The sequence below is a fragment of the Salvelinus fontinalis genome, chromosome 35 (genome assembly GCF_029448725.1).
Source record: "Salvelinus fontinalis isolate EN_2023a chromosome 35, ASM2944872v1, whole genome shotgun sequence".
In the NCBI taxonomy this organism is placed as follows: Eukaryota; Metazoa; Chordata; class Actinopteri; order Salmoniformes; family Salmonidae; genus Salvelinus; species Salvelinus fontinalis.
Genome location: NC_074699.1, coordinates 41273596 through 41288585, shown reverse-complemented (window position 1 = coordinate 41288585; position 14990 = coordinate 41273596). Strand labels below are relative to the sequence as shown.

Genomic DNA, 14990 nt, shown 5'->3' with positions numbered 1-14990 from the left:
CAGGAGTTCCCTGGTGATCAATCCGCCAAATTTCCAGCAGATGGTGCTAGAACACCTAACAGTAAAACAAGTGCAGAAATGCGGAAATCAAAACGTAGTTACAAAAAAAGTTCCCCAAAACGTCGATACTGTGTTGAAGACGAGCATCTGCTGAACCCAGCTATCAAACGTGTCTTCTCCGTAGTGTAAATGTAACCGACTGAGTTGGCATAGCTATATAGTTCCTGTCACCCGTCACCCAATGGCAGGCCTTCATGTTGTGTTATTGCACAGTTCCTGAAAAAGTTGTCCATTATTACTTGGCTGGGCCTGAGGATACGTAGCTAGCTAACTTTAGCGCGCGCTCAAAGTGGTCATATTTAGCCAGCAAAACTCACTTTAAAAATGCACACATTTAATATAATTGATTCATAATGTCAACATGAAAAATAATGACATGCCATATAGGCCGGTAATACTAATGCACACCAGACCAACGTAAGGCTTGGATTAGGCACAGCCTGGCATTCTCCAGACCAGGGATGGGCAAACTCCAGTCCTCGGGACGGTTTTTCAAAACATTTTGGGCGATCAGAATGATCCGGATTCTGTAATCCTCATTTTTCCTATCCAGGACCAAATCGATCTGTCTGTTTTTGAGCCGATTTTCCAGAAAATAATTGGATAGGATCATTCTGATCCGGATACTACAATATCAAGGTCACAGAATCCAGATGTTCAGTGCTTTGAACAGGCCTACACCTCGCCATCTACTGGACAGATTGTGTTAATACTTCTTCATTGTCATAGAGAAACAGACATGAGTTAAACTACATGAATAAGGTACCTTGATTCAAAATAGTAGTCTGCATTTCACTTATAAGTAAATGGATGTATTTATTTGACACTTCTCAATATAACAACTGACCACATTGGCTTACCTATACTGCAGTCTATTTTATTTATTTTTGTACCTTTTAAAAAAAAACTAGCCAAGCCAGTTAAGAACACATTCTTATTTACAATTATGGCCTACTGGGGAACAGTGGGTTAACTGCCTTGTTCAGGGGCAGAATGACAGATTTTTACCTTGTCAGCTCGGGGACATTTAACATAATGAACCTTTGGTTTTCAGATGGAAGAACGTTTTTGATAAACATCCCCTGAGTTACATTGATATTTCTTGGTTGTAGTGCCTTTCACCTTTCTAAATCCACCTTCCTAGTGGAATCGAGATAATCCAGATTTTTGGGATCAAAACTATCCTAATCACTACCTTTGAGTTTTGAAAAATGCTAAATGACCTACAATCCCTGATTTAAAGGTCAGATTGGATGACCAATTCCTTATCCCTATCCGGAGGATCAGAATCCAATTTTTCAGTTTTGTAAAAAAAACTATTCTAATCCTATCCGATAGGAGTAGTCCAATCAGATAACTTTTGAACAACCATCCCCAGGGGTCTGATTGACGCACTTTATTGCCACACTCTACCAACACACTTGACTCCAAAAACGGCTTATCATGGGCTTCAGTTTAGAATGCAATATGTTTAATCAGTTGTGTAATCATTAGTCCAAAACGTTTTGCAACGAAAAATAAGAGTTTCTATTGGACAAATTCAGGTAGGTCCCTCCCAGTTTCGTTCCATTTGCTTCTGTTTGGTTCCTAGTGAATACACCCCAGGTGTGTGAGCTGCTCCAGAGCTATATGTGTAATGTCTTAATAAAACTCAGTTTGTCTTAATTAAACTAATGTCTAAATAAAACTCAGTTTGGCTACTCCAGAACATGAGGCGGAGGACTTAAATGGGCCCACAAACAGTCAAAGCTATCGTCACAGCCATTACTAAGTAAATATCCAGTGATTAAGGTGTGCAGTGCAGGTTGGAGGCATATTCATACATTTAAATGAACAGTAATAAATAAACATTTTAGTTTGTGAAGAAACGCCAGTTCTCTAGAGAATAAAGAGACATTGACATTATACAATCCCCATTCTTTCTTTGTTTTTCTCAAGTCAATTACAAACTAGGAACGTTATTTATTCTTCTTGGTGCAGAGCATTATTTGGCAGAGAGGAAAAGTCTTGTGCCAAAACTAGTTCTCAAAATATTTGATGTCTGACCTGATTGTTCTATTCAGATGGATACAATATACAACCTTCTCCAGCAGCACAGACTGGACGCCTACCACCACAAATTCCTCACTTTGGGTGTCCAAGATGAGAGAGATTTCACCGATGGCGTAAATGGTGACGATTTGGACAAAATGGGTAAGGTCACAGACCGGTTACTGACTAAGGTGATTTAAAGTATCCCATCATGCCAACAACTGCATTATTCCACTGTAAACAGTTTTACTTAGTCATATGTAAACTGTTCTGCTTGTTCATATGTAAACTGTTCTGATTGGTCATATGTAAATTCACAATTTAAAAAAATAATAATAATTGGTTGTCTCACTCACAATAGACATGCATTCAACTTGTCCAATGCCCCTAATTTGCTAACAGGCTTCAGTCAAGTAGAGAAGAATCGCTTTGAAAAAATGAAAGATTTCATCCAAAGACTCAGAGTGCCACAGCAAGCGATGCCTGTACAAAAACCAATGGAGTCTTTCCAACTGTGGTACACATACCCCCACTGTCCTGAGCTAAAAGAGATCAGAGGTGAGACATACACCATCTTTATGTAGTCCTTATAGGAAAGAGGGGAGAAAGCATCACATCACTAACTGTCCTTACTCCCTTTTGTACAATTTTGAATGCAGACATGGATCCTGCTACAAACACCGTTGAAGACCTGATGCTAAGGATCTGTCACCAAGAGGGCATTGGGAACTCTAAAGCTGTGTGCCTCTACACAGTTGATGGAATGCCTCTAACTGATGATCCTTTCTTCAACACATGTCAGTTAACCAGATACAGTTTGCATAGTTTTCTTATTTCACTCAGTTCCCATCATTTTTGGCCCCATAACTATCACAGCTATACAATCAAATGCATGTAGCCTCTAAGACATATTTGCATGGTACAACACTTTACAGTATATTATGATACAAATCATTGTATACGTCCATTTGAAAGGGTTGGTAATTCTTGTCTACTTCAGTATAATCTGAGTGAAAGAAACTTGTGTAATAACATGGACCATCCCTTGTGTTGACCTGCATCTTCTATTTCACCCATGAGGGTCTTTGAAAGACAGGCACAAGAATGAGTGTGAGTTTTTGTCACAACCCGGCTCATGGGAAGTGACAAAGAGCTCTTATAGGACCAGGGCACAAATAATAATATTATAATAATCATCAATAATTTTGCTCTTTATTTAACCATTTTACATATAAAACCTTATTTGTTCATCAATAATTGTGAATAACTCACCACAGGTTAATGAGAAATGTGTGCTTGAAAGGATGCACCTAACTCTGCAATGTTGGGTTGTATTGGAGAGAGTCTCGGTATTAAATCATTTTCCACACAGTCTTTGCCTGTATTTAGTTTTCATGCTAGTGAGGGACGATAATCCACTCTCATATAGGTACATGGTTGCAAAGGGCATCAGTGTCTTAACAGTGCGATTTGACAAGACAAGAAGCTGAGCTCATCCCTATTCAGAAATCTCTCAGTGGCTTCTGATTAAATTACATTTTCACAGAACCGCTTGTTGCAATTTCGATGAGGCTCTCTTGTTCAGAAATCGGTAAGTGGACTGGAGGCATGGCATGAAAGGGATAACGAACCTGTGTAATTGCGCACCCAGCTCACTCAGGTGCTTCGCTATATCACATTTGACATTGTCCGTAAGCTTGAATTCATTTGCACACAAAATATCATACAATGATGGAAAGACCTGTGTGTTGTCCTTGTTAATGCAGTCATAAAGGAGCTCCAACTTCTTAATCATAGCCTCAATTTTGTCCCGCATATTGAATATAGTTGCGGAGAGTCCCTGTAATCCTAGATTCAGATCATTCAGGCGAGGAAAAAACATCACCCAGATAGGCCAGTTGTGTGAGAAACTCGTGCAAGTGGTCAGACAAGTGAAAATTATGGTCAGTAAAGAAAACTTTAAGCTCGTCTCTCAATTTAAAAAAAGTCAATACTTTGCCCCTTGATAACCAGCGCACTTCTGTATGTTGTAAAAGCGTTACATGGTCGCTGCCCATATCATTGCATAATGCAGAAAATACACGAGTTCAGGGGCCTTGCTTTAACAAAGTTAACCATTTTCACTGTAGTGTCCAAAACGTCTTTCAAGCTGTCCGGCATTCCCTTGGCAGCAATAGCCTCTTGGTGGATGCTGCAGTGTACTCAAGTGGCATCAGGAGCAACTGCTTGCACACGCGTTACCATTCCACTATGTCTCCCTGTCATGGCTTTTGCGCCATCAGTACAGATTTTCCATTTGATGTCACAAAGCTGTCCAGTACTTTAAAAATATCCTCTCATGTTGTCCTGGTTTCCAGTGATTTGCAGAAGAGGATGTCTTCCTTAATTGACCCCCCCATAAACATAACGGACAAATACCAGGAGCTGTGCCAGGCCCGCCACGTCTTTTGACTCAGTCAGCTGGCAGTCCGATGGACTAATTTGTGTTTTGCGGATGTCAGGAGAACGCTACCTTCCCGAATGCGTAGTGACAACTGTAAAGTGCCCCCGTGGACAAAGCAAGGTCCATACAGAAATGGTTTGTCGACATTGGTTTTGAAGAACTTGACTGGCCTACACAGAGCCCTGACCTCAATCCCATCAAACACCTTTGGGATGACTTTGGGATGAATTGCCCAACATCAGTGCCCTACCTCACAAATGCTCTTGTTGCTGAATGGAAGCAAGTCCCTGCAGCAATGTTCCAACATCTAGTGGAAAACCTTCCCAGAAGAGTGGAGGCTGTTATAGCAGCAAAGGTGGGACCAACCCCATATTAATGCCCATGATTGTGGAATGAGATGTTTGACATGCTGGTGTCAACATTCTTTTGTACATGTAGTGTGTAATACTAATTTAAGTGTCCCAGATTTACATTTACTGTGTTAAGTCTAGTCTATGAGACCAGGCTGGAAGTGCACATGTCACAGTCATATATTACATACAGTTGCCTACTTCAGTAAACATGAAACTTAAAGCTGCAATATGTAACTTTTTGAATGACCCAACCAAATTCACAAATGCGTGTTATAGATATGTCATTCTCATTGAAAGAAAGTCTAAGTGCTAGATCTCTTCTATGTGCGCTATTTCTATGCTTCCCATGTTTACGTTTAGTTTTTGAGTCTTACTTTCAGTTTTGAAAACCAGCTTCAAACAGCTGAAAATACAATATTTTTGTGTATGGAAAATATATTTCACAGTGGTTTAGATGGTACAATGATTCTCTACTCTTTACTTGCTTGCAACAAAAACGATTTTTTGCGACCAGGAAATAGCAGAGCGATTTATGCATAGTGCATCTTTAAGTGGAGTGTTTTCCCGCTTCATGACACTACTAACTTTTGTTTTTGTAGAAGCCCCCTCCCACCCCCCGTTCATGTTACAAGACTTGTACCTAAATTTCGTTTTCACCCAGCCACACCCTTTCCAAGAAATGAACGTTTTTGTAAACACAATCTGAAAAGTCAGAGCAAATTTTCACTGCCCGTGGATCAACATCCATCAAGGTAACGTGTTCTCTTTTTACGTTAAGTAAATAAATCACTTTTTTTTGAAACCGAGAGACAAAAACAGAACATTCGAGAAGACGTATGGACAACATCTAACAAGGTAAATATGTTATTTAAAAAACTTTATATTATAAGATTAACCAAAAAGAAATAGATTTTTGTTGTTAGAAGTAGTAGTATGTAGTTATAAGACTAGAATTAGACGTAAGGAAGAAATCCTTTAAACTGAATTATCAATTCCCCATGTATTTTTTTGTCAATTGATGTATAGAACAAAGGGCTGTCAATGCTGTCATTTTTTGTACAGGTGTTTAATTAATATTTGTAAGAGGTGCCATTGTCAGTATTAAAGCAGCAAGGCACAAGAGGCTGTGCTATGTTGAATACAGTCAGGTAAAAGGCGTGGAGGGCCAGTCAACCTTTTTATCTTTGACTATTCATCACATAGCACGCCCTCGTGCGCCTTGTTGTTTTTATAAAACGTTAGCAACATAGTCAAATAACAATGGATTGCATATTTTCATTAAAACAGTATTTTGGTAAATTCATGCAATTGTAACGGATGTGAAATGGCTAGCTAGTTAGCGGTGGTGCGCGCTAATAGCGTTTCAATCGGTTACGTCACTCGCTCTGAGACCTGAAGTAGTTGTTCCCCTTGCTCGGTAACGACGCTTCGTGGGTGACTGTTGTTGATGTGTGCAGAGGGTCCTTGGTTCGTGCCCGTGTCGGGGCGAGGGGACGGTCTAAAGTTATACTGTTACACAATTTCATTCTTCCACCAGAAAATAAAGTCCAGAGAACAATCTGGTTGTTCATGTTAGCTCTTTTGGTCATCTTGCACCACAGGTTAAAAAGTGGTGTGGCAAAATGTGTACGTGTCATTTCTGGAGCCTGGAGTTTTTCCTGATCTCATGACCTGGTCAGGTAAAACGCTGGGTCCTATTCGTAGGCTATGACAGGGTCCAACGTTTCTCATGCCAAAAGCGCCACCATTATGATCACACTATTGATACAGATGTTATTAGCAACTCCTGGGGTAGCTAGCTAGCACCAATGCCACCAGCCTGAAAACAATGACCAGTAGAAACTGCAGCCATTTTCAATATACTTAGCAATGGTTTAGGAATCCATGTAAGTATTAGCTAGTTAGCCACTTGTTGTTCTCCTATTGAAATAACTAGTATGGTTTGACCGGACCGGGTTATGTGTTGTGAAGCTAGCCACAATAAGCATTAGCCACAATAGTGGAATTTGCGTTTCGCATTCAAAATAAAAGTCCCTCTGAAAGTGATGCAGAAGGTTACAATTGGTGGAATCATGCCATGTTTAGACGAGATAATGTTAAACAAGGTTGGAGTGTTGGAATGTGGAGTAATGAAATGGAGTATGAGTCTCCTCGGTGACACCCACAGAACATAACTGTGAAGAGTTAACGTAAATATCAACGTCATAGTGGCGGGACTTTGACTGTGGAAAATCACCTCCCCAGTCAGCCTATTGTGCGTATTGACATTTTAAATTGCACTTTACAGCCTTACCTAAAGATTGGGGATCAATGAAATGGGGTATCAGTCTACTCAGTACGCAAGTGTTTTTTCCCCCTAAGTCCATGTTGTGTTGTTTTCCTCTGGAATAGTGTTCAATACACATAGTAAGTTGATTGGTACAATAAATGTGGCTCAATTCAGTGGCTTCAGAGTCCTGAAATAAGAACTACGACGCTAATGTTCTCTGGTGTCACTGAGTGACTGATACCCCGTGTCATTGATCCACAATACATAGGTAGGCTGTACAGTGAAATAAGTATGCCCCCAATGCAATTCTAAAGTCTAGTACATCCAGTGTGATGAACATATTTTTGTCAAATTAACAAGTTATTGTATTTTGTTAAATTTATTTAAGGACATTCCAACTTCGTTTAACATGATCTATTCCATTATTGCATGATTCCACTATTTGTATTAATTTGAATTACTTTCAAATTAGATACTTTTATTTTGAAGGTGAACCGCAAATTCCACTATTGTGGCTAATCTTTATTGTGGCTAGTTTCATATATGTGGGTCCGACCACCATTAATCAAATAAGAACTATCTTATAAATTAGGGGTATTTTAGACGATGACACCAAGCTAGTTAGCTAGCTAACTATAGCTACTGAAACAAATTGTGTTGTTTTGCTATGTTTTTAGGGAAGAACATGGTTTGCATCCATCGGCTAGCTAGCTTTTTTATAACCAGCACTGTCCAGAGCTTGGGGAAGTAAGTGTGTCTGCGCTCGTGCGGCAGGTGCGTCACGAGACAAAACTTTACCAGCATCATAGCATACGTATCGGTGAATCGTTGTGACATTTGAATTACGAGTGATAGTGTAATCAATGTGTTTGAAAACTTAGTGGAATCTGTGTGGGTAGCTGAAACCTGAAACCCCACCTCTTTAAGGAATACCTAGGATAGGATAAAGTAATCCTTCTAACCCCCCCCCCCCCTTAAAAGAGTTAGATGCACTTTTGTAAAGTGGTTGTTCCACTGGATATCATAAGGTGAATGCACCAATTTGTAAGTCGCTCTGGATAAGAGCGTCTGCTAAATGACTTAAATGTAAATGTAAATGTAGCTGGACAGGTAGGATGACTGACAGTGAAGGTGAACAGGTGGTCACGTGTCAGGTGACAGAGGAATGGATGAGACTGAGTCAGGAATTCCTTTAACCATAGTGGTATATTTACTGAGTAGTCTGTGCTGCGTAACAAAGGAAACAAAATAACATGTATCCAATCAAATTCATAATCACAAAGATCAAATCATAACAAGCATTTATGATTAACATAATTTAGGGAATTTAACAATCCAGTTCATTAAGAAGTCAATAGAAATCATCTGTGAGTCATTTAGGCTCGTAACTATTTATCATAAGTCATGAAAGAATACAAACAGTGAATGATTATTCAATCTATAATCCCCATTAGTTTGATATCAAAGTCGATCAGTTAGCAAACAATGACGTTTCTCATTTCACCCTTTCAATTGTCTTCTTGTGTACATGTAATTAATTTAATTACATATTAACCATATCGATTGCATAATTGGCCTATGATGATCCGTAGGGCCGCGATCAATGACAATTCACATTACACAATATGTTTGAAGCGTGCGCTCCAAGCCGCGCTCCCGCGGTAATAACTATAAACAATAACTGATGGCCCACTCTCCCGATCGCAACAGTTAGTTCAGATGAACGGTAACAGAGTCGGTGGATTCATGGACGCACAGAACTTCTGGAGCAGACGGAGTTAAGGAAGAGAAAGCAGCGAGAGCAGGCGTTTTCCTCCTTTTATGGGGATGAGATCTGTCGGTCATTGCCATCTGACCTAATTAAAGCGCCCCTGGCCCAGCTGAGTAAGTGGCCATGAATTAAAGGATTATTCCACCAACTCCATGGGCCTTTTCTACAGTGTTATAACTACTTTAAAAAGTCATAAATGTGATATGCAGTCATAATCAGGTCCTGATTGATCAACGAGCTTATTTGACGAGTCCAATAGTGTAATTTGACGTGTATCTTTTTTGACACACATAGACCCAAGTTTTGGGTTCATGCTGGGCCGATAGGTTGCCAATGCTTTCTCTCTATATGCAGCTATTAATATGCTATATTTGGTTATTGTGATATGTATTAAAAAACTGTTTAATATAATTTAGCAATTTAAGTCATTACTCTATTCTTTACAATTGCATTGTATTAATTGTATATATTTTTTCTCTAAAGTATGTTATTTTGAGAAAGTTGTTTTACATCTCAAAATAGGACGCTGCCCCTTTAAGAGAACTGCTTCCAAAATATATATTTACCTGGCAACAGTAGGCTAGCCAAAACGAAATGTAAAGTGTATTTTTGTAGCTTTCTTTTTGCAGACTATCAACAATAGCCAGCATATTGCTAGCTAGTATGTCTACTGTTGAAGATTCACTTTTGTAAATCCCTTTCCCTCAAATATATAAGCTAAGCAAGTAGATTGATGGGTGCTTATTTTTGCACAGGACAGCTTGCGTGTGTTGTGTGAACATATTGTACCGACCCTGGGTTTATAAGCGCGGATATCGACTCTGCCGCTCGAGCATGCTTTTGCGGCATAGCGCGCTGGACTTCGGGCTAGAAGGTCGAGGGTTCGAGACCTGCACCCTGCCAGTTTCATGACGATATCAACTTCTGTACTGATTGAGTGTTGTGACCATAGACAATTAAAACCAGGGTTCTAACCAAAGACGATGCTATGTGTTGGACATTGACAAACCTTAACAATGTTTTTATATATATATATTTTTTAAATGTTTAGCTCACATAATATCATTTAAAAGTAGTCATTAAGGTGTCTGTAATAGAATAAACGTGTTGAAAACGAATGTAGACATGTATAAATGCATTTCTATAGCTTCCAAAATCTTTTTTACAATTGAGGTGTACCAAGACGGCTACACGGTGGCTTCATCAAGCCAGTGGGAATGTGTTTAGGAAACTCTTAACATCACATGTGTGCTACTAAAACGAATAGAGCCCCACAGTGGAGGTGTCATAATACCCATAAAATCTAGCTGTCAAACAGGGAAATGCTTCCAGTCGTTTTTTCCACTATTCATTTTCCCATAGGGGATTTTAGAAACAATTAAAATAAGGTCTGTGTTTCGTGTAGGCTCACCCTGACGTTTTGATAACACTGTAAATCTCTCTAGAACAAGAGGACTTTTATCAATATCTGTATCTACAGCCCCAAAAATGAAATGCTAATTAGCTGCTAATGTGGCTATCATAAAGGACTACAAAAATGCCATGATCTGGACGAGACTGGCGAATCGAGGCAAAGGTAAGAATCTCTGGATTAACTATCTAATATTAGCTAAATGTAGTAATGAATAAATGGTCAATTATGTCCTGTGCAAGTTTTAAATTGACAAAATACCAGTTAGCAAAGTTGTCTGCTCAAGATGACATGCAGGGATTTGTATTTTGCATGATGTCTACTTTGATGCTAATTAGCATTTTCGAATCTGAGAGTAAATAGAGCTGAATATATTGCTAAAAGTCACCTTGTCCAAAAGAGATGTACATGGTTATGAAAATGTCACGCCAGGGTAAGCCTACACAAAAAACAGCCCTTACTTTAAGTGTTTCTAAAATCCCCAAATGAATGGTGGAAAAACGATTGGAACCATTTCCCTGTTTGACCGCTAGATTTTATGGGTATTATGACTGGTACTGGGGTACTCCACGAAGGGGAGCTCCAAGTGACTTGCGCAAGGGAACGAGCGCGCGAGGTTGGCTCAGTTTATTCGCTTATGCTATCCATGAATTGTCAGTGTCCAGTTGGTCCACGAGGATGAATAGATTTCTATAGTTTGTATGGCTATGCTGATTAATACAACATAGAGGAAGAGCCATGTAGAATCAAACAGTAACAACAAGACCAGGACAAGATAGTGGATTTATTAGAATATGGCTTGGAGTTAAGCACATAATACAACTATTGTTTTTATTACATAATTCATGGATATTGACAGCTATCTTAATCCTTTACAAATATTGTCATAAACGGAAATAAACTGCATTCACATATGCATGAAAATGTTTTGGAACCGCTCTGAATTCACAAAATTGACTGACAGGACCAAGTGTGAAAATACCCTTTAGAGCAGTTGGTGGAGTTCAAGTCCCTCAATTATCACATGAATACACATTAGACATGGCAAAATGTATAGTATTGCAAGAAAATAAGCTTTAAAACTGAAAAATTGTCTCACCACCAACAAAAAGGGGTGTGAATAGTTTGTGTCATGAACAGTGCTTTTGCCCATAGAAATAGGCGTGGTGCACGCAGGGTGGCGCAGGATGTTCCCCAATGCTGGAAGGGGGGATTGAGTGAACAAGTTTGGGAACTTCTGCTTTAGAGGACGATGTGTTAAAATGAACTAATTTCACATTGAAAAGAATGGCTGCCCCTGATGAGGTTGCAATTTGTACAATCCGTTTAAATTCTTAATTAAAATAATATTACACCGGGATAGGGAATTTCACAAATAACCGTACACATAAGCCCCACCCAGAATCATGTCTGCAACATTAGGGTTGAAGCAAAAACCTACAGGAGGGTAGCTCTAGGAAGGATGTGCAGCCCTGCTACAAATTCTATTGAATGAAATGAATGACCTCACCTAAGACAAGTGTTAAACCTGCATTTGGTGTCTACAAGAATATGATTGTAAACAAAGATTGTAAACATGTAATTGGATGCAACTGTGCAGCAATGCTCAAGGTATAATCCCACCTGCTGTGTACGAGTTACAAGTGTTAGCGGACGAATACTGTCACCTTGGGTTCCATGGACAGCTGTTGGCAATTGCACTTGGAGTGGTGGGTGCAGGACTCGTTCCACTTGGAAAAGTAGTTGTCTCACACTGTCATGTAGCTCTTTGATGACCAAGCATACCTGCTCATCTTATGATGTTGGGGATGAAGGAAGAGGGGTTAGGCACAGTTTGCAGGATGTGGGCCTAGACAATTTAAGATCAAATGTATTAAAGATGCACTATGCAGAAATCGCTTTTCCAGAAATAATTTCCTGGTTGCTAAAATGCTAATAGTTTGCCTAATTTCAGTGTATGTGACAAAACAAGAAGTCGTGGTGTAGAGAATCATTTTACTATCTAAACCGCTGTGAAATATCTTTTCAATAACCAAATATATTGTATATTCAGCTGTTTGAAGCTGGTGTACAAAACCGAATGTAAAAGACACAAAAAACGAAACTTCAGAATGAGAAGCATAGAAATAGCACACATAGAACACATCTACCGCTTCTTAGACTTGCTTTCAACTGGAATGAAAGATCTATAACTCACATTTCTATGTGAATTGTGTCGGTTGCCCAAAAAGTTACATATTGTAGTTTTAATAGTTACTAAATTAGAAATCATAAAAGTCACAAGGCTACAGAAACATGGTTGTAGCAGGCTTAGCCATCGTCGCCTCTACAGTGTTTTATATTGCTGACATTCGAATGTGAGATATACAGAAGCCTGTAAAGTTTACTTTGGCTGCAGTTCTACTTACTTTCTATGACTACTACTTTCTACTTAGCATTCTATTCTATAGCAAACTGGCAAACTTACAATGACAGTGGCTCTGCATAACATTATTGCACACGCATTTCTAAATTATTTTACATAATAATACCCTTAGAATGAGTAGAAGAGACATGGTTGACCAGACCATGGCAATTTGGCTAGTGGTATAAAAGATGGCTGACAGAATTGTAATACATCATTACAATGGTAATCATTCTTACTGCATGTATAGGATACAGAGAGAAGCTAAAAAATTACAGAGATAGAACAAGAGTGTTATAAACTCAGCAAAAAAAGAAACGTCCTCTCTGTCAACTGCGTTTATTTTCAGCAAACTTAACATGTGTAAATATGTGTATGAACATAACAAGATTCAACAACTGAGACATAAACTGAACAAATTCCACAGACATGTGACTAAAAGAAATGGAATAATGTGTCCATGAACAAAGGGGGGTCAAAATCAAAAGTAACAGTCAGTATCTGGTGTGGCCATCAGGTGCATTAAGTACTGCAGTGCATCTCCTCCTTATGGACTGCACCAGATTTGCCAGTTCTTGCTGTGAGATGTTACCCCACTCTTTCACCAAGGCACCTGCAAGTTCCCGGACATTTCTGGGGGAAATGGCCCTAGCCCTCACCCTCTGACCCAAAAGGTCCCAGACGTGCTCAATGGGATTGAGATCCGGGCTCTTCGCTGGCCATGGCAGAACACTGACATTCCTGTCTTGCATTAAATCACGCACAGAACGAGCAGTATGGCTGGTGGCATTGTCATGCTTGAGGGTCATTTCAGGATGGGCCTACAGGAAGGGTACCACATGAGGAAGGAGGATATCTTCCCTGTAACGCACAGCGTTGAGATTGCCTGCAATGACAACAAGCTCAGTCCGATGATGCTGTGACACACTGCCCCGACCATGACGGACCCTCAACCTCCAAATCGATCCCACTCCAGAGTACAGGCCTCGGTGTAACGCTCATTCCTTCGAAGTTAAACGCGAATCCGACCATCACCCCTGGTGAGAAAAGACTGCGACTCGTCAGTGAAGAGCACTTTTTGCCAGTCCTGTCTGGTCCAGCGATGGTGGGTTTGTGCCCACAGGCGACGTTGTTGCTTGTGATGTCTGGTGAGGATCTGCCTTACAGCAGGCCTACAAGCCCTCAGTCCAGCCTCTCTCAGCCTATTGCGGACAGTCTGAGCACTGATGGAGGGATTGTGCGTTCCTGGTGTAACTCGGGCAGTTGTTGTTGCCATCCTGTACCTGTCCCGCAGGTTGATGTTCGGATGTACCGATCCTGTGCAGGTGTTGTTACATGTGGTCTGCCACTGCGAGGACAATCAGCTATCCATCCTGTCTCCCTGTAGCGCTGTCTTAGGCGTCTCAAAGTACGGACATTGCAATTTATTGCCCTGGCCACATCTGCAGTCTTGCCTCCTTGCAGCATGCCTAAGGCACGTTCACGCAGATGAGCAGGGACCCTGGGCATCTTTCTTTGGTTGTTTTTCAGAGTCAGTAGAAAGACCTCTTTAGTGTCCTAAGTTTTCATAACTGTGACCTTAATTGCCAACCGTCTGTAAGCTGTTAGTGTCTTAACGACCGTTCCACAGGTGCATGTTCTTTAATTGTTTATGGTTCATTGAAAAAGCATGGGAAACAGTGTAAACCCTTTACAATGAAGATCTGTGAAGTTATTTGGATTTTTACGAGTTATCTTTGAAAGGCAGGGTCCTGAAAAAGGGACGTTTCTTTTTTTGCTGAGTTTATATGCAAAGCAAATTGAGGCGGCACCATAGCAACTAAGCGTAATTTGACTTAACATTGAAATGTCAGTTGAGTTGATCGTAACTAAAGCTGCAAATTAAAATTCCAAAAACGTTACACCAAAAGATGTCTGCTAGTGCCATGGAATGTTGATTTGATGTCTGTTGTACTCATTTAATTTCTATGATAACAATAAGTGTCTCAGTTTTTCACCTTTATTTAACCAGGTAGGCCAGTTGAGAACAAGTTCTCATTTACAACTGCAACCTGGCCAAGATAAAGCAAAGCAGTGCGACAATAACAACAACACAGAGTTACACATAAACAAATGTAAACAACGTACAGTCAATAACACAATAGAAAAAAATAGACACATCTATATACAGTGTGTGCAAATGGAGGCTACCTGGGAGAGACGGTAGTGCTATAATGCGGAAGCCTAAGAATGGCGCTGCTAAGATCAG

At 40.0% G+C, this 14990-nt stretch overlaps 1 protein-coding gene across 3 annotated transcripts in view; it reads left to right on the top strand.

Annotated features, from left to right (window-relative positions):
- Nucleotides 1-2120: 2120 nt before the first annotated feature.
- Nucleotides 2121-14990, top strand: part of LOC129834882 (uncharacterized) — a 53954-nt gene continuing 41084 nt past the window's right edge. The window contains exons 1-3 of one of the 3 annotated variants that reach the window (XM_055900242.1): nucleotides 2121-2253; nucleotides 2494-2649; nucleotides 2751-2888. In XM_055900242.1, coding sequence (XP_055756217.1) covers nucleotides 2124-2253; nucleotides 2494-2649; nucleotides 2751-2888 — 424 coding nt within the window. In that variant the 5' untranslated portion in view covers nucleotides 2121-2123. Of the gene's footprint in view, nucleotides 2254-2493; nucleotides 2650-2750; nucleotides 2889-5478; nucleotides 5743-10372; nucleotides 10504-14990 lie in introns of those variants that run through there. The other 2 variants (XM_055900243.1, XM_055900241.1) reach the window with 2 other exon arrangements.